Consider the following 26,216-nt stretch of genomic DNA (forward strand, 5'->3'; position numbering starts at 1 on the left):
AGAAAACGAAGTACTAGATAATTATTGCAAACTTAATATTCCTAACTACTGATCACTTGATCTTGACAAGGAGCATGTTGATATAAATGTAAAACTTTTTGTTCCTTAGCAACTTCTGTATTTTAACCACATTACCTTACAAATCGAATTTTACTCATCTGTTTTAATATTTAATAGGATCTTTATTAAAACTGAAATATGATAACCGTTCCCTGTTCTTTTTTCCGAATTTCCGTTTATAAATTTTAGATTCACAAGCGCTCTGAATTTTTAAAAAATCATAATAGTTCATTAGGTTTTCGCGGCTAGAAATAGTTTATTTCATCGTAAAATGAATATAATCAGTATTCATTGTTGATATTTAGGATGCATTGATTTGTAGTATATCTATTTTTCAGATTTATAGTTTCGAAGAATTTCACCTACAAATTGAGCTGCTCCAAAAAAACTTGCAGAGTCCGATTTCTTATTTTCTCTCTTGTTGTTTGTACGGATGTCTACAAAAATCAAACTCACTGAACTCTTTTTTCACACCTATCCATCTTCATATTCAAGAATTATTCCTTCTGACAGTTTTAGATCACACTTCAAAAACACAGGTCTCACTCGGGGTCATCTCTGTCTTCTCACTCGTGCCTCGTTCAGCAACGTTTCTCCTCCTCCCCCATCAACCACACTTACCTCCGTCCTCGCTTAGCTGTCATCAGAATAGGGAAGAGATACGGTACAAAAGTCGGACCGCCCACAATTTGTCTCTCCATTGGAGAGGAGTGAGAGGAGGGGCTCGCTCATGATCCATTTATTTTATGGTCTTCTACGAGAGAGAGGTAACCAACTAATCCGGGGTTTACGCTCTCAAAATCTGTCTTAAACCGATTCTAAACCCATGAAATAAGAACCTCCGTTCTAACCTAGAAATTCGCGGTTTTTTAATTATCTTAATTGAGTTATGCTTAATTGAGTATAGAACACATTGTTTTTGGAGCGCTAATCCGATTTAATTTTTACTTGGATTTGAATCTTCTCGATTTTTTACCACGACTCTTCTTCATTTTTTCGAAATTCTCGTTTCAACTTCATTTTTTTAAATATTCTTGAGGTGCAACTTGAAACCTTTGAGCCAGTTGCCCAAAGCTTGCACCAACACTTCGCGAATCCAAGTTCCATTCCAGTTCCTTCTTTTCTGACCTCATAAATTAGACTTTTACCTTGTCTACAGTATCTTTCTACCCTCCCTCTCATTTACTTCATTATCAGAAGGCGGAGTTTTTGTCACCGCTCCCCCCCCCCCCCTCTTTTGTGCTTCTCCCCACTGCTCCAAACACACATTTTCATATCATTCAATTCACTCAATGTTATTTTATCGAGGCGCTAATAAACCGCTTAGCCGGGTTTTATTGGGGTTTCAAGTGCTGTCCAACACTAACATTTCAAAGTTTCTCTCAAGCGCCTCAACAATGATTTATTAGCCTCTGAAGAACCTTGTCGGCTCATCCCTACCTACTAATTCAAATCAGCTTACATTTGTTGTTAAGGCTCAAAGACTAAAACGCCGGTAGTGGTGGTCTGGCACTGGATTAACCTTGTGTAATACCATAATTCTAGGCTGCTAGGGTGTTTTTTAAAGAGGACGCACCCCGAAGGATGAGACTAATGTTCCTAATGGGCATGCAGCTGGTTCATGTCTAGGGAACTATTCACTAACGAATTTTTCAATCATTAGAATCAAAATTAAGAGTTGTACTTCACTTCTTTCGAAGGCTGAAATTTGTTGAACATTTTGCTTGCCACGTTTTCTATCTAACCATCAATCTTCTACTTGTCACGTGAATCTACAAAACTCATTTTGCTCTATCATTATCATTCCTTCTCCAACTTTCCTACAGTAAACGTTTCTTTTTCAGGGATGACCAGCTATAGCTACTTTGCACTTCCTTCAACAGCCGGGACCACGCCATTCAACTATCAAGTTCCACCGATGACTATGTTCAGTGGAGCACCTTACAGTGCAGGTGAGAATGTAGTATGATTTGAGGATGAATTCCTTTGAAATTACGAGTTTAGAAAATAACAAAAACCTGACCTTTCATCTACATACTTCAAATCCTCACTTACTTATACTTCCGACCCACCTCTCTAAGACGGACCCATGCGCATATAATCGACTTCTTTCCATAATTAGTTGTTGGGATTAAAAATAGCAAACGTCGCCCTCACGCCCACTTCTTTTGAAGAGTTCGTCTTGGCAAAAGAAGGAAATCCTACTGTACTTACCCTGAATCACTAGGTGTTTTGCGCGGGGCGCCCCGGTTATAATCATAATCGCATTTTCTCCGAAATTTGCATACTCTTCCTCTCTTCTACTTTTTCTCTCCTTACCACAGTCTGCCCTGTATTTTCACAAATACCAACCAGTTTATTGTGTATGTGACATTCACAATATACTGTATTTTGAAATTTTGCTGAACCCCTCTACCACCTGCTAGGAGATGAATTTGTACTATGAGAATTGTAAGCGTTTAACATTAAAATTGAGGATTACGGTAGAGACAAAAATATTAGGAAAATGATCGCACTTTACATGACTAATCTTAGTATTTATTTAAAGTTTCAGCTATGATTCCAAGGAAAAATCGCCGTGAGAGAACAACTTACAGTCGTCAGCAATTAGAGATCCTGGAGAATCTGTTCCAGGAAACTCAATACCCTGATGTTTTTGCTCGTGAAAGAGTCGCCGAGCAAATACGTCTTCAAGAGAGTAGAATTCAGGTAAGAAACAGATTCAAATAAGACAACAAGGACTACAATTTGGCAAGTACAACACAAATTCATTTTCAGGTTTGGTTCAAGAACCGTCGAGCTAAATTCCGTCTTCAAGAGAAACAAAAACCAAAGCAAAGGGGAAACGAACAAATTCAGGAGCACAAAAGTGAAAATCAACAATCAGATGCGTTAGAGGGGAAGCCTTTGAAAGGAAACGTCTCACCAGGCTATCAGCCTCAAATCAAAAGTGAACTGGAGAGCTGGTAGGTACCCCCCACGATCGCACCATGTTTATAAGAGTTTTAGCGGGTTTATATTTTAAAAATCCGATTAGATAAAGTCGTTTACACGCCCACTTTTTCTTCCCTCGCCAGCATGTCTGTAGTAGTAGTGGTAGTACCTTGTAATCCCGGAATTATGGAATTATTTTCAGCGACCCCGCGGTAGTCAGCGCTGGTAAGATGAGCACTCCAAAGAGCATCTCTCCAGTTGACACCACTGTCAGCCCCACCAGCTCCAGCACTTCGACGTCTGATCTTCAATGGCCAGCTGGTGAGCAGAAAGCTTCAACTGGATTTGGAAAGAACGAGGTTCGTAGGTTTTCTTTTTGTACGTGATGTGATTTGGATAAAATTTCAAACCTCTGTCTCTACCGACCCTATTTTTTACATTTCCAGACTGCATCGTCTACTGCCGTGAGTCCATCGGTCGAGAGCCCAACTCCAGCTTCTATTGCCGCTACTGCTGCCACTTCGTCTGCTGCGTCTGCTTCTTTCTCGTTCAATCCAGCTGTCTATAACTATCCAACTATCTATCCACAGTGGGGAAGCTTTGACTATACCAGTTACGCTAACCAGCCATACGCTGCTGCTCAATTCGGTCAGGCGCCATATTCGGGAACCCCGTTTTGGCACCATAACCAGTCTTTGTAAATTTTTTGTCTAGGAACCAAAAAAAAAAAGAGAAAAGAGCACGCCAATTTTTTGTATCTTTTTTGCAATCTGTATCCCGTAATTTTATAAATATTTTGTCCTTGCATTCCCCCAGTTTGTCGAATTTCGAAAATTGCCCCTCCCCTTAGTTTGAAGTCATTTTTTGTAACTATCCCATACTTTTATATTCAATTAATAAAATCCAAAAAAAAAGTGGATTCCCGCCTTCGTCCGCCCACATCGATCCCCCCGCCCCTCTATTCTTCTACGTTTATATTTCTTTCCAGTGCACAGTGTTTGCAACAATAAATCATTCCATGTTAAAGATGTTTATGCACACACACACACTTTTACAGTAACCCGTGATAACAGCGTGAAATTGAGAGAAACTTGCTGTGGGTATTATCAGATTAGCCTGCCATTGTGTGACGGAACCACGGTATAGAGAAAAAGAGAGAAGATGCTACGGACGTCACAAATGTACAGTTGACTTGTGCAGACTGGTCGGTTTTTGTTTTAGGACCATTTTCTAGTAGAGCAGATCTTTCACGTTCAAAATGAGCTTTCTTCTTTACTATTAAATTTGAGCTTTGGATATGATTGTCACTTATGTGCGTTTATTTGACGTGTTTTTGAAGTATCAGTTTTTTTTCGAACTACTTGCTACAGATCGTCTCGAGTTCTATTATCGTGTTGAATAACTGGCACCTAAGAATCTGGAAGTTGCCGCTCGTTTTAATGGACGAAACGGCGCGGTAATATTTCCATCGTTCATCTGGTTCCGGCGATTTCCGCGATTCAGTTCATATTGTTGATGGAAAGCCGATTCTAGAGATTTTAGCAATCAAATTTTCGCTAAAAAATTCTAGTCGGTTTAGAAAATCCCAAAGTTATTTACAGAAGTAAATTTTGTTTCACACTGTATCGATTCTGAATGGGGTCTCGTATATCGACACGAGCGCACTTTGCGAAATTTTCAGGTGCCAGTTCTGTAAAACTATATATGCGCTAGTCAATGAGCAGTCACATATTACTATAACCCATTTTTAATATCTTGTTTCATTTCGTTCGAGCAAAATTAATACGATAGTAGTTTTGACTTCTCACACCTACCAACACAATTAAACTTCTGCCTTCAAACCAACTCAACTTTGCTAATATTTACCTATTCCGATCAAAACGTTTTACCGCCGAAAACAAAGTTTCGTCACAGTCGTTCTTTCTATCTCATGGTACAATACGCACACATTCTCACCGAGAAACAGATACACAGTGGGGTGGCTGGATTAGCGGCATGAGACACTATTCTCGTCGACATTTTTCTCTTGATGAGGTGTCGGTGTCGTTCACCTTTGAACAAAAAAGCGTGGGTGAGAGAGACACAGGAAAGGGTCACTAACCGACGCTTTGTGTGATCAGAAATAATGGTGGAAGTGGTCCTTTACCCTATTATTCGTATGTTAAATAGACCGGAAGTCGGAAGAGATAAAACTTTTCGATGTGTGATTTTGTAGACCACAATATGAGCAAAATAAGGGACAGGTTTTCTGAGAACATTTTTCAGCTGACCCAATTATTTACCAAGAAGTCTTTCGTATACCTCCGCTTAATTTTTCATCTATGTTAATGAGCAATTAGTGAAAAAATGTTCTGGTTACTGTAACCGGACAGAATCATCTGTCTAGTGCCCTAATAAGCATGTGCTCTGGTTTTTTCTCGGTTATCGTGAATCAGATCTAGATGAAGAGGTTTGATACAGAACGTGTGATGGGTCCAATCTACAATTGTAATATGAATTAGTGTAGCAAAAATAAAGATAGCTTGAGAGAGAGAGAGAGAGAGCATAAATGTAAGCGATATCGGTAAGTTACAGAAAAACTTTCTTGTGTTGATGTCAAAATGTTTGTTCAAAGCTTATATCGATTTTTCGGCCACAGTTCATAATTAAAGCAAAATTTTTGAAAATTATTTCTTGATTGTAATTGTTGTTGTTGTTTTCAGAAAAAAATGTGATATTTAACAAGTTGGAAGCAAATAGAGTATACTGAACTTTTATAAATTATCTGGAAAACCACTCAATAACAAATTTAATTCGCATAATTAACTTTTTTCAGAAGATGAGGACCAGAAAATTTTTGAGCGTGTGTTTTGGGTTTTCCCTTTTATCGTACCCTTTTTGAATATGGAATATCGGCAGCAACTTCTTGCGCCCCCGTAGCTCAACTAATAGGGGCACGGCTCCTCCCGCGGTGAGTACACATGCCGAATCGTTTTAATTAGCTTAAAAATGACTTCAGTATCGACTCTCCCTGTATATTGGACTTCCACAAGCCAAATTTTTTCAAATCGGCTAATTTGTCTGTTTCTTCCGCCGACTGTTCACAGCCTGGTGCGATGATGACAGATGACACCAACAAATCGGTTCGTATACAGTAGTAATTTGGAGAAGCGTACCTTATTGCGCTTCCGATTCGTATCTCTCTCTCTCTCTCTCTACCTCACAGGAACATCTGCCCACGTGTGCTAGGGGTCAGCAGAGGAGCATCATTAGCAGAAGACGAGAAAATTGAGGGGAAGGTGAAAAACAATCAAGATGATTATGTTTCCATTTAGCGAGATACAAATTTATATATAGTCGGATCTGGTGGCCTAATCTTCAGGGATCGACGAGATACACTCAGAATCTCAACAATTGTTTTTAAAAAAGTCATTTTCTCTTCATCTCTCACTCCTACCAAGCTCCTTATTGGCTGGCAAACTGTACATACCGTTTCTTTTACAGACCAGGTTTTCATCTTATGTTTTCCTTATCAGTGATGATAATGAAGTTCAAAACGAATTCAGATTTGTAAACAGGCCAAAGTCTATTCTTGATTCAAGAGTTGGCATTCCGAGAATCAATGGCAAAAATGTAGTTGAACAATTGAACTGTGCTGAAAAAAACAATTGAAAACATGAATGAAAATTTGAAATGGGGATGAAAAATGATACAAAATAAAAAAGTGGTTGTGTGAAATGCATATGCATAACTTACAATATTTATTAAATCAAAAAAATATATTTTATCTAAAATCCTTTTTCAGTTTTTATTTTTAGCGCAATCGGATGCAGAAGACCACAGAGAACTACAAAAGTTATGCAACACTACGATCACCGACTCATTTATAGAATAGTGCGTCAGTGGAACTACAAACCCGACTTCAAAAATTCGAAACATTTCCAGGAAACCTTCAGAATTCTAATTCCTCTATTTTCTGCAACCAAAAGTACACTATGACCAATTTTTCGACGACTCAGAGCTTGAAGCAGTTGTTCTTTCTAATTAAGATACCTGTAGGAATTCAGAAAAGATAGCTTACATTTTTTAAAGTACAAAACGGATGAATCATGTGTTTGGAGGTGCTTCGTACACCGAATTGTACTTTTCTTTTTGTTTAGAGTGAGAGTAGAAATTCAGAATTTTTAGAGGTGAAGTGTGTACACCTTTCTGTATATGCCAAAAGAATATATAGCAATCAATATCCGTTTTCATTTTTATTTTTATTTTCATAATATTTCCTTTGTACTTTGGATTCAGGCATTTTTGAAATCCGACTTAACACTGAAGTTTCTCGCAAATAACTGAAAAACGTTAACTTACAATATGCAATATTTTATGCTAAATTAATGTAGTTGTTTGTGTTAAAGGTGGGGGGACAGGAGATTTTACGGGGGATTTTTGGGGCCAGAGTATGCATTCTACCGTGACGGTGTACAACGCTTAATGTCACTCTGCGTACAGCTGTCGTCCTCGCCTTTATGTATGCAATCGGGTGACCGCTTTCCCTTTGCCCGTGTAGCTCAGTCGGTAGCGGCGCCGCACCCTCAATCCTCGTCCCACACGTTCAACTCCTCGAGAGGCATATTTAAACGAAATTTCGAGAACATTTTTCATGTCCCCCCATCTTTAATTCAAATTGAACATTAGTAAATTCTCACTTTTCTTCTCATCTCAAATTGTCTGCTTCACAAACGTGTCCACACCGGGCTTCCTTTATTACATAATAGATTTTATCTACTCCTCATATTTTCTTTTGCAATAGAAAATGATGCGGCGTTAATGAAAGGAAAACGATTTTAGGATTATAGGGGAGACATGCACTTTGACGTTCGCCCAGAAAGCAGCAATAGCACAAAACATCATTTGTAAAGGTTTTTTGAGCAGGTTGTTGCAATTTTTTCAGTAAGAACAGAGAAATTTTTTTTAACTTCCAGATATTTTAAGGAAACATGATTGATACAATTTCAAAAAATCATAGTAAACAACAAAAAAAAATTGTTGAAACACTCCCGACCCATCACGTATCAGAATCAATTCGCAAAAATTTCCCTCGTTGCATTATTTTTGCTCTAAATTCAAATCCCTTCTGTATGTCTGCTTTCCCCCATTCACGATCTTGTCATCATAACCCAGAATTAGTTGCACAACGTGTCAACTTGATCATGCATACAGTTACATTAGACGTTGTTTGGTTAGGTGGAAGAGAAGGAGGATTTTGTAACAAGTTGCGTAATTATGCCTTTCGATTAACACATTCTTGACCGAAAAGTTGATTTTGTGGTTTTCGATACATCTTGAGTGTAACGGTAGCCGATTTAGGTTTTTCAAAATGTCTGTTAAACACGATTTCTTGATTTCTAAAATCCCTCAAAGTGATATAAAAATCTTAATGACCTCAGCAATCTAATTTCTTCTAAAACGTGCATTCCATGTCTTTGCTCCTTTATGGTTTCTTTCTTTATTTCGCCCTTAACACTATGTACTGACCATATTTATGGCAATGCATATGAGAAGCCATAGATTAATTTGTGACCTCACCAAAGTTGAGTGTTTTTTATCCAGACTTTTTTCGATAGATGAATAGTAATAAAGAGAGGGTGATTGGGATTATCAGAAACACGGAAAAAAAAATGAAAGAGATAAAGGTCATTAGAAAGCGAAGAATGGGAGGATTACAAGAGGGTGGAGCAAACACTCTTTTTGAGAAATGGTAGCTTGTTACAAGCAAGATGTCAATCAAAAATTATTTCTCATCATGATCAGAACTTTCTCACTTAAGAAGTTTCGATTATATTTCAAGCTAAATGCCACAAATTCTTGAAGAAAAACCTCCTTAAACGTTTTGATTGATGTTAAGTATAATTTATTTCCATTAGTGGAATTCCTTTGGCAACACGTACTTATCCCATTCCACCCTTTCATTTTTTTTTCTGACCGTATTACCTAACCCACTCGAGTTTCCCTCCCCGCAAAGGAATTCCCTACCCTTGAGGTGATCACTCAAAACGAGGCTATAAAGAGGATGCAATAAGCAGCTGCTCTGAAATCCTAGGGATTACGGTTTTAGTTGTTTCTTGACATGCTGGTATCAACATGTCTTTGTTTTATAGCCGGGCAAGGATTTAGTCTACTTGTTGATTCGCGCCGCCGACACAGTTGTCAAGTTGTGGTACTGTAGACAATGGAGTAGTCAATCAACTGCAGGTGCAGAGGGATATCCATAAAGAATGGATAGGAAGGAACCATTCCATGAAACAATGTTGGGAAAAAATGTTTTCGTTCCAAATTCGTTCGATCCAGTGATTGGGTAGGACAGACAGATTCTGACTTCCGAAACCAAATATTTTAAATTTGAAAACTATGTCACGACAAATGCAAACGTAAAGCGAAGAACTTCTGAAACACTTACTAGAAATCGTTTCATGTGAAGATAAGTTAATCGTGTTCTGTTCAACTTCAAAATTTGAGAGTTCCAGTAACTTTTAGTCACGAGATCATAGGATAAGCTTACAAGATAAGGATGATCCAGGCGGATGATCCCAGGTATTAGTATTAAGAACATCACTTTATAATTTTCAACATATCAGAAATTATATTTTGGAAGATAAAGTTTTTCGAACGCATTCGATTCACTAAGTTTTAATTAGTTGAAAAAATGAATTAATTTTTTAGCATTTGCAAATTTGCAAAACTTCCACACAAAAATACTACCTCTACTTAACAATCTCTTAGGTATCGGTATCTTTTCTAATGTTTGCTTTAAAAGGTTCCCAGAGGCGCGGTCTCTTTCTTAACGTGTTCTCACCCACTTTTTTCCCATGGACCCTCTTCTCTCTACCTCTAGAAATATGGTCCGCCCTTTTTTGGGGAGGAGAATGAGAAGGCAGATGGTACTGTATGTTCACGCAACCAGTTGCTGCACTATTTGTTGATTTACGCGTTGGTAAGGTGTCATTAAAAAGCTCTTGATTTTTTGTTCTTGCTTATTTCTGATTGATTCTGAAACTTTTTTTGTGATGTTCCAGTTTTTTTTTTCGATATTCTAAACTTACTTGTTCAAACCATCTTTTTGTGTTTTCCTTCTCCCAGTGACATTAAATGGAGTCCTTCTATAAGAAGCCATACAACCGTGCTAATTATCTATATTTCATCATCAGTTCTTCTACCGTAGTCCTGCATGGCTTCTTCTCTCTTTTTTGCGACGTCATCAATATTTCTATTCTAACACTGCACTCTCCACAATTTTGAAAAGCTTTCTGTGTAACTAATGGGCGCTAAAGGTAGTCTAAAAGAGACCAAGTGTCATGAGAAGAACCTGGTAAATGGGAGATTAAGATAATCCAATGAAAATGCTATGGAGATTACCGGTAACTCTCGCGCTTTTGTGCTCATTTCTTTTGTCTCCAGACCGCAGAATCCATTAGTCGCATCTTTTCAGAAAGAAAATCTTTTCATCAGCTTCTTCTTGTTATTCACCTTCTCCACCATCATCTGCTCACACCGGCTTCTTTTTCTTTTCAGAGTGTCCTACTCTCATCCATCCACGACTCGGCCACCACGCCCACTTTTGTGGATCCACTGAGCACTTCCTGCCCCCACGCACAATGGCAGCCAACTTCTACGCCACCTTCCCGACGCTCGGATACACCGCATATCCCCAGTTCTTCGCCACTACCACCACGTCTACCACTACGATCAGTCCGACACTCTCCACATCGACGCCACCACCAACTGCAACCGTGGCGCCTAATCACAGGTTAGTTATAGCGCTAATCAGGGGAGGATCAAACACAGATTTATAAACAAAACAAAATCAACTGGGGGGTTAGCAGATCAAGATTAGGGTGGATTTTGAGATTACGCTAAGACTCGAAAACGGATCCCACTGCGGCTAATACAAGCTTAAAAACCGGAAGCGAATACTATCCACAGAAGCTGTAAATATTCAGATTCATTTTTAGTCAGACATTGGTAAGCTAGTTTTCCTTAGCCTTTAGTTCCCTTTTTACTGATTTTCTATCATTTTTCTATTTCTCTAGAAATTTACTTCGTCAGTTTTTTGGCAACAAAGCTGCCTGCGAACTGAAAACTATCAAGATTTTTCACGATATATTTCTTGAAATTTTGTCTTATATCACATCCCTAAACTATATGCTAAGATATGCTGCCGAGAATTCAGGGGTTTACCTGTAGGCTATCTCTAAGCAAACATTTTTTATTCATTAATCAAATCTGCCAACAGCACCAGAAGGGCCTAACCAATGTTATGTAGAGCCAACAATTTTTAACTTTTAAAAACAATCGCATAGAAAAATATGTAATCGTTTAGTTCTGATGGCCGCCGGCCCCCACGTCGTGAACGTACGTCGTTCAGTCGTCTTCAATTGGACCAGCTCGAAAAAGTGTTCTCCGAGACGCAGTATCCAGATGTAACCAAACGAGAAGCACTAGCAAAATCGATCAACTTACCAGACGGACGTGTTCAAGTAATTACAGTAAGAAACCCTCGTTGGCGACGTATCACATCAATTCTTTTCTTCCAGGTCTGGTTCAAAAATCGTCGAGCTAAGGAACGAAACAACAAAAAGCTGGACGGCCCACACGACAGTGTCTCATCACGGTATAGCCCCCGTAGGACCGACTTTTGGAAATTGTTTTCTTGCAGTTCGTCCAACGGAGGCTCACCACACAGTGACGCAAAACCGGAAGTCAAACCGATGGGCATTCATATTCCGGGCACACCGGAATTCGACGCACACACTGCTACTAAATACGAGGTAACAACCGGTTGACCGTTCTAGATATTTGTTTTTGTATCCGGAAACCGGAAGTGATCTAATTTGACACGTCTTGCAGGCCAATCAGCTGGTGCTGAACCAACTGCAGCAGCAACAACAGCAGTTGGCACAGGTTCCAAAGAGTGAATTAGAGGATAGTGTGAAAACCCCAGAAGTCAAATATGATCCAGCTCAGGCACTTCTTCCACAGGCACAAGCAGCAGGTAATTATCGTCATAGAGATATTATGAGCTCTTCAAACCGTTCTTAAAATGTTTTGAAGAGTGTGAGATCTTGTCTCAAAATAGTGTTATGTTGGTTTTTAAGGAAGTTCCTAATTTCCCACTCTAAAATTTCCCCTGGAGAAATGTTCCCAGTTAAGTATCCAATTCTATTGTATTATTTTCATTGTTAGGCAAATGATGATGAGATGTCATGTCATTCATTGCTCTTTTTGACATATGTTGCGTTCCATAACTTACTTACAGAAACAATGCTCGGAGAGAATACAGAATATGAATATTTCAGTAGTTCAGAAGCAGTTTCAGTAACATTTACCGTAAACGATCTAATAGAACGCCACCCGAGTCGTCAAATTTGAGCCCATGCATCTCATTTTCTGTGAGAGATATCAAAAAGTGGTCAACAACTAAAATGTTGCTGATATCATGATAAACATTTTATTAGTTGACAGTTTTTTGATATCTGTTGAAAAAAGTGAGATATATAAGTTCAAAGTAGACAGTCCGGGTGGCATTCCATTAGAGTGTTTACGGTATATTAGGGTCGCCAGATATGTGAAATTTTTCCAAGAAGATCAAAATTCATTTGAACAAAAAATACAGTTATGACAATAACTATATTTTTTCAGCTTGGACCTCCTACACTGCAGCTGCCCAATACCCATACCCATACAACAACTACTTCCAACCAAACTTCTACTATTCTCAATACGGTAGCGATTACACTCCAAACAACGCCGCATATTGCAGCGGATCTCAACTTTAACAAAAAAAAACTCAGTCGTCCAGCGTTGTTCCCGATTTGATCTCCACCTTAAACTTGGGTAACCATGAAGATCTTACTTGAATCTCCCCACATACCATTTTTATTTTGGTTCATTTGTCATAAGTCCTATATATTCCCATATGTTTTTTTTTGTGATACGTTTATTCCGCTTTCAAAATATCTAGTAATAAAGATTTCTCTTTTTTTTTCAAAATCTCACATTATTTGTTCAAGTCTTGTAGATTTCTCCAAAAAACATAAAAGGAAATGTCTAATTGCGTAAACTCTGGCCAAGTGGGTGGTCCCCTTAGGGAACACTATTTGCGAACCACTGGCGGCAAAACGGAAAGGATTCTTGAGCTAACGTGGTGTAATCCTCTTGAGAACACCCACTTCATTAGACACCTTCTCCTCCAACACCTTCCGACACAGGGAGACACCGTATTGTTTGATAGTGCTTCAAATGTCACGCCATTCGTTTTTTTTTTGTGAAATCACATTTTTATGGATATGTAACGATTGTGATGAATGAGAAGGAATAATCTGGAAGAAATGAGAATAACATATGAATAATATTTTGAATGAAGATAAAAATTTATTTTTGAGTTTATTTTTCGAAAGACAGCATACTGTAGTCTTTTGTTCCAGATAATCCGTTTTTCATAAAATCTCAAAACTAGGTCAGCTGAACAACTTGAAGATAAAGAAAAAGTTGAAATCGATCTCTGGAAGTGACATCTGGGAAAAATGCAATGAGAGATGAAGGAAACTTTTGGGATAGGTAGCATACGACGGCATAGCGGCCTAGGTTTCTGTATTGCTGTGCGTATTTTGGTAAGAACGGACTGACTGGTCTACAGTAAGCTACACACGGCATGAGTCACGACCGACCGCGGCGTAACCAAATGTGTCGAAGTGTTTATCCTAAAATATCACAATATTTGGTTCACTTATTCCAACTGAATTCGAAGTTATTTTCCCTTTTTTTTTTGGTTCCAGTAAAAGATTTTATGAGGATAGTCAACTAGCAAAATGTTCATCATAATACGAAAAAATTTTTCAAAAAAATTTAATCCCATATTTGTATCTATCAAACTCTTTTTCGTTCCCAAGTTTTTTCTTCATTAAGTTTATGCAAGGTTCATTTTTAAAAAAAGTTATGCAAAAAAGTTTCTGAGAAATCAAAGACGGGCAAAAAGTGAGTGGCAAAACAAGAGCAGAAATAATTTAATTCGAAGGATCATCGGGGAGACAAAAAACAAAGGTAAATTAAATTTGGATTAATGCCGTTTTTTGTTCATTTTTCTCGCTCCTCCAGTGGTTGTTGGATAGCGTGTTCGATCTGAAACTAGCAAGTTTTTCCAAATTCCCAAACATATTCAATTGAAAACTTACGCATCATTTTATTGAGAAAATACGCAGCTTTTGTCAACAAGAAAAATCCGAAGAACGCCAAAAAGTAGGAGAGGACAAAATGTTGAATGGAAAACAACTGGAGTATTGGATACAACCAGTATCCATCATAGAAGCGCACATAGCCAATTCTGGAATATTGTATGGTTTCTATTTGGCAGGAAAAAATTTACTTACATCATGAAGTAGATGAAAACCAATGTAGCGGAGACAATCCAACATGTGATAGTTCCTGGCGCATTTCTGGAAATTAAAAAAAAATCGATAACCTTTAAATTCTAATCGCAGTTCACCTTTTATGAAAATAACTATCCAATAAAATGTAAATGATTGGATAGGTGTGAGTGATGTGATTCAGCCAAGCTGGAATAAGCTTGGCAATCCATTCAGGCATCACCAAGGCTGGATCAATGAAATAGAGTCCCCAGAACAAGCCACAAGTGACCTGAAAATCAAATTTTCGTTTTATCAAAAACAGAATAAAAGACGCTCACCACTCCAACGGGGAATACTGAAGTGTAATACATGAAATCAGCGATATTTCTTAATACTCTGCTCTTTGATGCAGCTGCCACCAACACAGAATAGAACACGTCAAGTACCTTAAAGGGAATAGTTTGTAGGAGTTTTCAATGTAATACTTACAAAATTCAAATTCGTCAACATGACCAACTTGTAGACGTACCAATTATGCCCAAGGCGAGGCTGCCGGTGAACATCGAATACTAGGGAAGCCACCCAAATAACTGTCATCGCAATAAAAAGGTTTTGTTTTGAACAGATTCCCATTTTCTGAAAAGAAAACTTGATTCAAGGGATTCACGCCAGAGTTTGAAAAAATAAAATCAGTTTCGACTGATCGAAAAAAGTTGCTGGATCATCTGAAGCACAGAAAAACTAACACGGAAGAAGTTGAGAGGACTTTTGGACAACATTTAAAATAGAAAAAAGGAGAAAAAAACAAAGAGTGAAGAGCCAAGAAAGCGGAAATTCTTGATGAGTTTTCTAAGTAGAGAACAAAACTAACACAAACTCGACGTCTTCTATAAATAGAAAAACTTGAGAGAATGCAAAAAAAATTCTACTTTAGTGCACTTGCCTTGGGAGCGAAAATAGAATCATACAGTGTGTTATTTTTTCTGTATAAATTAAGTTTTGAAAATAAGAAATTAAGATTGTTGAGCTAAGTATGAGTTGGAAAAGAATCAATAACAAGAAATAGAGATGAAAAGAAATACACATTCAGGAGAATAGGAAAAGAAGAGAGAAGGTGAGAGACGGCGTCCAATATGAAACGAAATGACCCAAATAGAATACACATGAAAGGACGTAATTATAAAAGGGTTGAATTGCTGTACAGTTGACAAACAAGGATTAACTATATTTGAGATGATGATATTGATTTCTCAAAATTTCTATAGTCGGAGGTGCCACGTTGCTATCAGCGGAGCTACGGTGCCCCAATCTGTAGCCACGCGACATCTGGTATCTTATAACTGTACACCGTGACGTCAAAATGCATACAGTATCTTTGAAAAAAAAAAACTTCAAAAAATCACAAGACTCCCGTCCTTGAAGCTCATTTCTCATCCCGCATTTTTGGTATTTGTGATCATTGGGTAAAAATCTATTACTTTTCAATCAATTTTTCTCATGAAACCTCAACCGGCACACAAAATAAGAAAACCTACAGGTTCGAAAAGTAGAAACAACACAATATAGGAAGAGAAAGAGAGAGAGAGAGAGAGAGAAAGATAAAGAGATAGAACAAGTGTTGAATAATGAAAAATTGTCATTGTCTACGCTCCCGAACAAATGCGGATAGAATATCTCTCGGCGCTCTTCTCATTCACCTATCATTACACTTTTTGTGACCTTCACAAACATTTCTGTGCGCTTGCATCCTCCATTTCTATCTCATCTTCATAAATATTCCAAAGTTTCTTTGAAACTAGAGCCAAAACCATTAAAAGGACTGATTTTTTTTGGACTTTCAATCGTTCGAACAACATTGTTCAAAATAAAACAAAGAGAATAACTCAGAAAGAGAGGAAATATCTAAAACGCAAAGAAAAAGATAGCAACCGTTTCCTCACATCATATAATAATAATTATTAGTCCAATTTATGAAACCACACTTATTTTATAAGCCAAAGCAACTGCTCACTGAGCACAAACAAAATTCTGGTTGTCTTTTTTTTTGCGACAAACAATGTTTAGAGGAAAAACGCAAGTTGTGTATTTTTTTGAACATTGAGACACTGAGAAAAAGTTCAGGCAAAAAATAAAATAATTCTCAAGAGAATACTCGATGTAAAGTGTACCTATGTTATTTTTAAAACTCCTGAAAAACCGTTTCAGATATTCAGATGAGTTGTTTCAGAAAATTTAGTACTGCTTTCAAGTTTCGAGAAATAATGTTTACTTTTTTCATTATATTCAGAACTCTTCTACATCTCCACAACCTGTTCTTTTTCTTTTCTTCCCCTGTCCTTCTTCTTCCTCGCCACCCATCACCAGAGTTTGTCGGTCAAAATAACCTTACCCTTGGCCTCTCTCGCTCTTGACTACCCCTGTGTCCTCCCTGATTTTCTTCTCCCTCCACAGGAGAGCACCCTTTGTTTCACGATGCGCGCAAAGAGACGGTTGACGCGATACTCGTGCATTCAGCCCGTACTATGACGCATATTGTGATTTTGTTTATTTTTTCGTGGATAATTTGGTTTTTTTTCGCTCACTTTTTGTTCAGTTATAGATTTTTTAGAAGAAAACGTGACAATTTATAAATGTAATAAATTTCTAGTTATTAAGCTGTATAATCTCCTTATATTTTTTGTTATTGTAGACTGTAAAATTAACTTAGTAAAAGGAAAAATACTATGATATTAGCTGAATATTGTTTGGAGAGCGGATAATCCAATATCTCAAAGAACCCGTATTCCCATGCCATTTACCCCAGTTCTTACTGGCAAACCACCACAATATAGATAACAATCTCCGATAACAATTATTCTGCTCACCTCCTATTCCTCTATTCTTCGTACGGGTCTAGACGGGTAAAAACGTTTGGTTAGACAGTTGTATTGATTTCGTCTCTTTATTTTCTGCCGAGATCTCGCGTCGGTTCCTTTTCCAAGCTATGTTAACAGAAAATTCGAATTTCAGTATGCTCTCCCGTACGGTCAGCTCGTTGAGCCGTATGGCTCCGCAGACGCTGGCTGCTGCTAACACCGTCTCGACTCGTCAGTACGCTATCACCGCTCCACGTCCACCTACCGAGCTCAACCAGAAGCTAAAAGTCACTATCATCCCAGGAGATGGAGTAGGACCAGAACTCATCTATACCGTTCAGGACATCGTCAAGCAAACCGGTATCCCAATTGAATTCGAAGGTAAGGTATTATGAAAAAAAAATAGAAGAACAGCAAACAAGAAAAGAGGAAATATGAGAATATGAGATTGAATTTGAAAGAGAATTAAGAAATTTACTGACTTCTACAGATGGCACTACACAAATTATATTACGGGAGAAAATAAAACACGCAATAAATGTTCAAAAACTAATATTTTCCTACTTGCAGAGATCTTTCTCTCCGAAGTCCACTACACTCGCTCTTCGTCTATTGAGAACGCTGTCGAGTCCATTGCTCGCAACAACAATGTTGCTCTCAAGGGAGCCATTGAAGAATCAGCCGTTCTTCACACCGAAGGAGAGCTTCAAGGACTCAATATGAGATTGAGACGGTCGCTTGACTTGTTCGCCAATGTTGTTCATATTAAGGTAAGCGCGAGCCGTGAACTCACTTAATATGAGAGAATGGATGAAAAACGGGGCCAGAAAACAAATTCACAGATTTCCGGCCTATATTTTGGCGCCAGTGCAAAAGCGCGCATTTCCATTAGTTACGGCTGAATATTCAATTTACGAATATTTAGAGACTTTAAAGGATTATTCGAAGAAGAACCGGATGAGAATCCGACAAGACGTCGCATCAAGACTTTCTTCAAAAGATTACTAAAAAAACGGAAACTCTAGCTTTCTAGTTTTCATTCAGTTGTAAAAAATAAGCAAAAAGTTTTTCTAATTCATAAGAAAACACTCAGTTAGCAACAAAAATACCCCAATGTGAAGCTTGCGTAAATCTTTGAAAAAGAAGGAACTGACCATTCCATTACTGTAAATTTTTGACTTGAATATAAGGAATGCCAATTCTTTAGCTTGAAAGGAAAACTGAATAAATCAGGGCTCTTACTTCTATTACGCTCTCCCCTGCCTGAATCCAATAATTTTTTCATGCTCGCGTCTTATTACTTTCCTTTCATCAACAAACTAAGCCAATCTTGATTCTAATAAACTGAGCAGAATAAAAAAGCTGATCACAAACGAACCTATTTTCAGACTCTCGACGGTATCAAGACCAGACATGGAAAGCAGCTGGATTTCGTCATCGTTCGTGAGCAGACTGAGGGAGAGTACTCCAGCTTGGAGCACCAACTTGTCCCAGGAGTCATTGAGTGTCTCAAGATCTCGACTCGTGTCAAGGCTGAACGTATCGCCAAGTTTGCCTTTGACTACGCCACGAAGACTGGAAGAAAGAAGGTGAGCAATTGGAGCAAGAAAGGAGATTGAAAATGAATGTGATGTGGGGAAACGAGAAATTATTAAAGTATGAAGAATAATGTTTTTATTTTTTCATGCGAGGTAGTCCCTATCTTTTGGTTCAAAACGTGATTTAGATGATCACACATCATTTCTGTACCAAACAACCAATCATCAAACTGTTGTTTTTCAGGTCACCGCTGTCCACAAAGCCAACATTATGAAATTAGGAGATGGTCTCTTCCTGAGAACTTGTGAAGCCGTTGCGAAGCAGTATCCTAAGATCCAGTTCGAGTCAATGATTATTGACAACACTTGCATGCAGTTGGTGTCTAAGCCAGAGCAATTCGATGTGATGGTCATGCCAAATCTTTACGGAAATATCATTGATAACCTTGCGGCCGGGTAAGCTGGGACTCAGAACCGTACTGTCAGAGTTTCCTCCTGGCTAGAGTAAAATACACGGAAAATCTCAAAGTATCCTCGTAGCTTTGACGTTAAACTTTCTGATGTCATAGAAGTTTATGATATCATTCTTACTTTGGGCAGTATCAGATAGCGTTTAACAAATTGTGAAAAATCAACATTTTCAGTTTGGTTGGAGGTGCCGGAGTCGTGCCAGGTCAATCCGTGGGACGTGACTTTGTGATTTTCGAACCAGGAAGTCGTCACTCCTTCCAAGAGGCTATGGGACGTTCCATCGCCAACCCAACTGCTATGATCCTCTGCGCCGCTAACATGCTAAACCACCTCCACTTGGACGCCTGGGGCAACTCGCTCCGTACTGCAGTCGCTGATGTTGTGAAGGAGGGAAAAGTCCGCACCCGTGACTTGGGAGGGTGAGTGAGATGTGATTTTGAGACTTTGCCCTCAAAGCGTTGTGCATACTTTCGAACTTGGAAGCTACATTTTAGAAGCGCTCTAACAGAATGACCCTCTTACTTTCAACTTTGAGCCAATTCATTTCGGTTACAGTGAGAAAATCAAAAAGTAGTGAACTGACAAAATATGTATTGTGGAAAAAATTGTGTATTGGGTCTGTAACTTTTTTGATATCTATTACAGGAAATGAAGTACGTGGGCTCAAAGTCGGCGATTTTTGAAGAGATGATCTGTTAGGGTGTTTACGGTAGTTTTAATCTTTTCAATAGGCATTTTATCAATAGGCATTTCAGAAAAGACCTTATAAAAGTGACAGTGACCAAACTATAAATAGATATTATTGTGAAAAAAAAAGAGACATTGAATTGTGTCAACACTCCAATAATTCAGGAAAACATATATTTTTTCATGAACATCCTTACTGTTCCAGATACGCTACCACCGTCGACTTTGCTGATGCCGTCATCGACAAGTTTCGCATCTAAACTCTTCTCATCTTGATCATACTTTATCAACTGATGTTTCACCTAAATTCTTCATATACGCCGAGTAGATCCATAGTCTTCTTTTTTTATTTCATCGTTTTCCATCGCCGTACCATTTCAATCGTTTCCAACTTTCTTAATGTTTTTGTGTCAACCTTTAACGATACATGTAATTGTTAGTGCCTTTCCTACAAACTTTTATTTTGTGTACATTTTTCTTCCACTCTCCATCAGCCAATCATCATCGACAAAAGTGTCCTTTTTTATGTATCCAGCCAATTATACGATTCTAATTCGAAACACGTGGCAACGGCAACAACCATTTCCCCTATATTTTCTTATCTAATTCTTCACATCGATTTTTGCCGCGATATTTTCGACGGCATACCCCTTCTTCATTGCGACCGTCTCTTTTCATGTTTTCACAATCTACTTTTTTGTTCACATTATATTATGCAAACATGGCAAAATGGATTGTTTGAAGAATTTCGAAATGCAGATAGAATCATGATGTTGATTTTTTTCAAACGCTGTTTTTTTTAAACTTTTTCCTGGCTTTATGTACATGTAGACTATACTTCGACTTCCTTAGTTGGCCACTAATGGGAATAAAATTTCTAAAAACCCAAAATCCAAATCGTGTTTCTTGAAACTTTCCGAAAGTGTGCACATGTTATGGATGTTCTAACAATCTGTTTTTTTCAAAAACCGTGCTTGAAGGCCATCTGCCAATAATCCTCAAACTTCGAAAAAAAAAGAAATAAAAAGGATTTTAGTGAGTTTTGAATAGCAGGCTCTCGAATTATGATGCTCGGAGCAAAATAGGCATATATCATCTCACGGCCTATAACTCGCATGATGATCCAAAGCGACACAAATTTTCCAAAAATTCGTATCCTGAGTGATTGTTAAAAATTTGAAATTCGGAACAAAACTTTTCCAAAAAATCTACTAAACTTGTATCTAGCTGAAGGTAAATTGGATGTATGAAAATTGGTTAGTCTGGATTTCAAGAAACTCTACGTTTTCACATTTTCCCAGGCGTTCCTTATCTCCTCTGTATCGCTCTTCTTTCCCACCTATGTTCCTCTCCCACACACACAAATTAGTCGTGAAAATCGATAGAGGCGACATGTGTCCTTCCCATCCTCCCCCGTCCGTAGCGCGCGCTCGCTGTGTTTGTGCAGGGAGAAAGGTGAAAGACAGTGCGAATTGAAGAGACACAGACACAACGAGCGGCCTCTCTCGGCCGGTTCTCCTAGTTTTCTGTCTTTCATGAGAACATTTTTCGGTCTTTGGTTTTTGTTTTTGGCCATTTTCATTGATTCTTACACGTGAACTTTATCATCCTTGCACATCCCCTCACTACCAACTCTATCACTCGTCCAATCGCATTTATTCGCCGGAGTTTTCGTATCTTCTTTCGGAAAATGCCCAAATTTTATTCCAGTCGACTAACATTGAGGATGCTGAAAAATGCGACGATCAAGTCGAGCAGCACCTAATGATCATGAGGAAGAGGAATGCAAAAATGTGCCAAGTTCCAGTGGTTTCGTGTTTGGAAGGCCTCAGGTAAGTATTATACTTGTAACTGAAATAGCTCAAATAATAGACAAGAATTGCCGTTGGCATGAAAACTTTGATTTAAAACTGTCGGTTCAAAACTGACTGTCTATCCTATACAAACCGTTTTCAGAACCACTACTCCAGCACGCCGCAACGACCAGACAAACTTCAAATTGCACCTCCCACTACACTGAAAACGACGATTCGTCAGCCGCTGATGTCGTCCACGCCATTCTCATCAAGCAGACCATCTAGTGGGATTTTTCAGACGCCATCCATGGCATCCTCCAGGGTAAGGAGCGCTTAATAACTAATCTAACAACTAACCTAGGAAAAATTTATGACATTCGAAAACCACAATATACACCTACGATATCTGAAACTTCAACCAATTTAATTGCTCTTTCAGTATCCATCATCCTCGACAAGCATTTCGGCTCGCGACTCTTCGCATCGGGACCGTCTCATTTCTCTCCGACACCGGATGAACAAGGAGTTTGGAAACCGACAACTAGTCGGACCTCCATCTCAAGATTATGAGCACGACGAAACGATGAGTACAGTGTCCGATGCGCCAAGTCTGCACTCTTGGCATCACAAGATGATCGTGAAAAATGAGACCACGGTAAGTTCTTAGCTAAACAGACCTGTAGCTTTTGTTTGCAATCGCTCAACATTTTTCTGTAAAATTCTTATTTTCAGGTTGTCAAAGCATCGGACACACTCAGCTCTTGTGCGGCTCCTCGGTCTGAAATAAGTTTCGAAAACTCTCCAATAAGTCCCAACAGCTCCGGCGTGAACAACACCATCGTTCCAATGAGAGTCAATATTCCTTACTACGATGCTCGAAACCGTTCCTCAACTTGGACCCCAACAGATAGCACGTGCTCAGGAGTCTCACCTAGTGCCAGAATACCACCACCGATTCCAGCGCGAGCACCAGTGTCTTCTCCTGTCCTCAACTCTCCAATCGCTGGCCCATCTACATCCACTGTGGCTCCAATGCCACGATGTCCACCTCCACTTCCACCGAGAACTCCGTCTATGAAGCTTCCCGATCCTATAGCATTCGTGGTGGAGAATCGGATTGAAGAAGAGAAAAAGAAGAATGGTGTAACTCGGGAGGTGTCTGTTGGATCGTCTAAGAGCAGTGATCAAATTGTTTTCTCCACTCCAGAAGGAAAAATTTCGACGCCAGAAGGAAACTACTCAACGCCAGACGATAAAGAGGTTTGCAAAGGACATAGGAAGTCAAATTCGTTTGAGCGGGCATTTACGTCCGCGAAAGTCATGAAGGTGAGTACTACTTTTGCTGAGATGTGTTGGCACAATGCCCAAAGTATAAGAAACTGAGCTAACCACCAACTCTGTTACAAGAATGATTACTCTTTTATTTAAAAATCAATTTTCCAGACGAGCCCTCTCCCATCCAACGACGCTTTACTTGACGAGAATGAGGAAGTTGCTGAAGATGAAAAAAAGACAAACGTGGAAGCTGAAGATGTCATTCGACAACTTACTAACGACGTAGAGTCGTCCCAGAATTTTTCATCCTACCAGGATGTCGAGTCAACTGCTCTGGAGACAATTCCTTCCGCGTCCAACTCCACTGCTTCATCTCCATCGTCAGCATCGGAAGTTGGCTCGAAACTAGGAGTTCACATTCCAGAAGCAATCTCAGAAAAGCCACCATGCACGTCTAAGTCATTTGCGGCACTTGAGTCTACCAACAGTTTGAGTCCAGCCAAAACAGTGACCAACAGGAACTCGAGAAGCATGTCGAATGATGAATTGAGAACTATGAAGTCGGATAAGCTTTCTTCTTCTGTCGATCCCATAACGTTGGATGTGGAGAGAAGACTGAGCATGAAAAGGAGTGGACAACATGAAGTGGATCAGCACAGTTTGGGATCCCTGTAAGTTTCAAAATCACTGAAGAGATAGCAGTAGAACAAAATCACATTCTAAAAACTAGGAAACCATTCATTTTGTTTTCAGCGATGAAACAACCTCAAATCGAACCATGTCTCGCACTGGAATCGGATCAGCTGCGTCATTTGCGAGAAATTCGGTGCGATATGCCAGTGGAATGCTTCGAGGAGCTTTCAATCGCGTCCGAACTGCTGCTCATCCAGGGTAAGATAGTGTTTCCGACGTTTTCAAAACGTGCAAACGGACTGAATTCTTATTCGAATGTGAATTGCCCTCATTGCAGATCTAGCACCATCAGTCGGCACGGAATTGGTGAAGAAACAAGCGAGGGAGAAGAAAGTGACGAACCACACCATCCATCAGTTGTTCCAAGCAACATAGTCCGCCCCAGAAAGAGCAAGAAAGGTCCGTACGACTTCGAGCATTTAACAGTTGAGCAGGAGCTGAACAATGAGCACACCGGAGCTATCTGGTGCATCAAATTTAGCATTTGTGGAAAGCTCATGGCTACTGCTGGACAGGACTCGATTCTACGTGTCTGGGTGGTTCGATCACATCTACAGTACTTCTCGGAGATGAGGGAGAAGTATGCGGCTAACACGAGCACTGACACGGATCCGATGAATCCAGTGGACAATATGGAGCAGTTCCGACCGCCGAGCTCAATGGATAGTGTTGTGAATAGTGAAGCAACGACTGCTTCTTCATCGGATGAGAATAATGGATTGTTCTGTGGAAAACCATTCGCCATACTCAAAGGACACACTGCCGACATTCTCGATGTTTCGTGGTCAAAGAATTATTTCATTTTGTCATCTGGAATGGATCGAACCGTCAAGCTGTGGCACCTATCCAGAAATGAGTGTCTTTGCTGCTTCCAACACATTGATTTTGTGACCTGTGTTGCTTTTCTGCCCAAAGATGATAGATATTTCTTGTCAGGATCTCTGGATGGTAAACTTCGCATGTGGCATATTCCGGATAAGAAGGTTGCTGTATGGAACGACACTGAAAAGAAATATATCACTGCCATGACGTTCGTGAAGAGCGGAAAATTCGCGGTAGTCGGCACCTATGATGGAAAGTGCATTTTCTATACAGCAGATGTGAGTTACCTTTTGTTTTTATCTTTTCAATAGAAAAATAAGTAACCATGAAAAACCAATTAGAACCAAAACTAGTATTTGATCACTGTCCACCATTTGCTACAATTTTGCGACAGAGCGCGAGAGAGCGCGTTTGCATTGTAGAGACCAAGATCGGTCGGTCTCTGTACTTATCGATTTTTTGTATCATCAAAACGATGAGTCGTCACTTTTGATATAAGCTTATCTTGTCCAATTCTCCAAAATGTCCAGCGTTTGTCATCTAACCTAGTTGATTTTCAGCAACTCAAATACCATACCGCAGTCGATGTCCGTTCCACCCGAGGAAAAAATGCGCGAGGACACAAGGTCACCGGATTGACGTCGCATGGAGATAAACTATTAGTGAGTTTCACTGAAAATGGATATTAGCGGGTGATGAAGCGACTGAAAGTCACTAGAAGTCAAGGCTGTCCAAATCTTAACGGTTGCCATCACTCAGGTCTTGGCTAGCTTGCCGTGGACCATTCAGTCCGTTCATTCGAAAATATGCTCAGCTATCCAGAAGTGTATGTATCCTACTTGTCTCAGAAGTACTCTGATAAAAATGTTGCTTCCGGCCTTGGCACATCCTTGTTGAATGCTTAATTACACCCTTAATTCTTGCAGGTCACCTCCAACGACTCTCGAATCCGCATGTACGACATTCGTGATAAAGCCCTCACATGCAAATTCAAAGGAGTACAAAACGACCACTCTCAAATCAGAGCTGCCTTCTCTCCAGACGGTCGTCATATCATCTGTGGATCCGAAGACAAATTTGTCTATATTTGGAGAGCCAGCGACACAACAGTAGCCTTATCGGTCAGGAAGGACCGAAACTCATGGTGGGAGAGGGTCCGAACGCACAATGCGCCTGTTCCAGTCGCCGTTTTCGCACCCAGACCTCAGGTCTTTTTCAACATGCTTAATAAGAGAGATAAGCATTCCAAATCGGATTCAATTGACTTCAATATGGCACAAGGCCAATCGGATTCGTTGACTTCGAATGGAAACATGACTATTCCAGGACATGTTAGTTTTACTTTTTATTGTTCTCTGAGCTTGCAGCTCAGTTAGCTGTTCCACACTCCCTAATATTGCATAGCCAATAACGAAACACGTATTTCAGGTCATCGTAAGTGCCGATCTAACCGGAGTGGTCAAAGTGATGGTCAATCGCCCACGTCTTGTCAAGGCAAACCCACTGGACAACAAAAGCACACGCTCCAGATCCTCAACTCTGATGAATTGACACTATCATTTTTTGAATGAAATTAATTTTTCAAATTTCACCCTATATTTATAGCTTCCCTGTTTTTTTCAGCCAGCATAATCATTTTTGTTTTCTTGATCCTCTTTTTTCTTGAATAACGTCTCAAATCTCCGTTTTTTTTTCTGTTTTTCCACTTCT

General features: G+C 39.3%; 5 protein-coding genes across 5 annotated transcripts; 4 read left to right on the forward strand and 1 right to left on the reverse strand.

Annotated features, from left to right (window-relative positions):
* Positions 1-1,906: 1,906 nt before the first annotated feature.
* Cbr-ceh-37 lies at positions 1,907-3,695 on the forward strand (the record flags this gene model as incomplete). The annotated part of the gene is made up of 6 exons (XM_045238791.1): positions 1,907-2,012; positions 2,615-2,769; positions 2,839-3,026; positions 3,138-3,140; positions 3,197-3,353; positions 3,441-3,695. The coding sequence occupies 6 exons, from the start codon at positions 1,907-1,909 to the stop codon at positions 3,693-3,695; spliced, it is 864 nt and encodes a 287-aa protein (XP_045095876.1).
* A 6,217-nt stretch (positions 3,696-9,912) lies between these two features.
* Positions 9,913-12,800, forward strand: Cbr-ceh-36 (the record flags this gene model as incomplete). Its single annotated transcript, XM_002643543.2, has 6 exons — positions 9,913-9,958; positions 10,474-10,771; positions 11,345-11,510; positions 11,559-11,792; positions 11,872-12,016; positions 12,664-12,800. 6 exons carry the CDS (start codon positions 9,913-9,915, stop codon positions 12,798-12,800), a joined length of 1,026 nt encoding a protein of 341 aa, XP_002643589.2.
* A 1,280-nt stretch (positions 12,801-14,080) lies between these two features.
* Positions 14,081-15,002, reverse strand: CBG16310 (the record flags this gene model as incomplete). Its single annotated transcript, XM_002643542.1, has 6 exons — positions 14,081-14,142; positions 14,196-14,344; positions 14,391-14,456; positions 14,507-14,658; positions 14,708-14,815; positions 14,859-15,002. The coding sequence occupies 6 exons, from the start codon at positions 15,000-15,002 to the stop codon at positions 14,081-14,083; spliced, it is 681 nt and encodes a 226-aa protein (XP_002643588.1).
* Positions 15,003-17,379: 2,377 nt separating this feature from the next.
* Cbr-idhb-1 lies at positions 17,380-20,180 on the forward strand (the record flags this gene model as incomplete). Its single annotated transcript, XM_002643541.1, has 6 exons — positions 17,380-17,605; positions 17,795-17,994; positions 18,613-18,813; positions 19,007-19,218; positions 19,407-19,652; positions 20,126-20,180. The coding sequence occupies 6 exons, from the start codon at positions 17,380-17,382 to the stop codon at positions 20,178-20,180; spliced, it is 1,140 nt and encodes a 379-aa protein (XP_002643587.1).
* Positions 20,181-21,656: 1,476 nt separating this feature from the next.
* On the forward strand, positions 21,657-26,057 carry Cbr-sym-4 (the record flags this gene model as incomplete). Its single annotated transcript, XM_045238793.1, has 10 exons — positions 21,657-21,752; positions 21,877-22,047; positions 22,156-22,371; positions 22,449-23,042; positions 23,160-23,662; positions 23,745-23,882; positions 23,962-24,784; positions 25,067-25,168; positions 25,433-25,837; positions 25,935-26,057. 10 exons carry the CDS (start codon positions 21,657-21,659, stop codon positions 26,055-26,057), a joined length of 3,171 nt encoding a protein of 1,056 aa, XP_045095877.1.
* Between the last annotated feature and the right edge of the window lie 159 nt (positions 26,058-26,216).

This window comes from Caenorhabditis briggsae (genome assembly GCF_000004555.2).
Source record: "Caenorhabditis briggsae complete genome, chrX, whole genome shotgun sequence".
NCBI classification, from domain to species: domain Eukaryota; kingdom Metazoa; phylum Nematoda; class Chromadorea; order Rhabditida; family Rhabditidae; genus Caenorhabditis; species Caenorhabditis briggsae.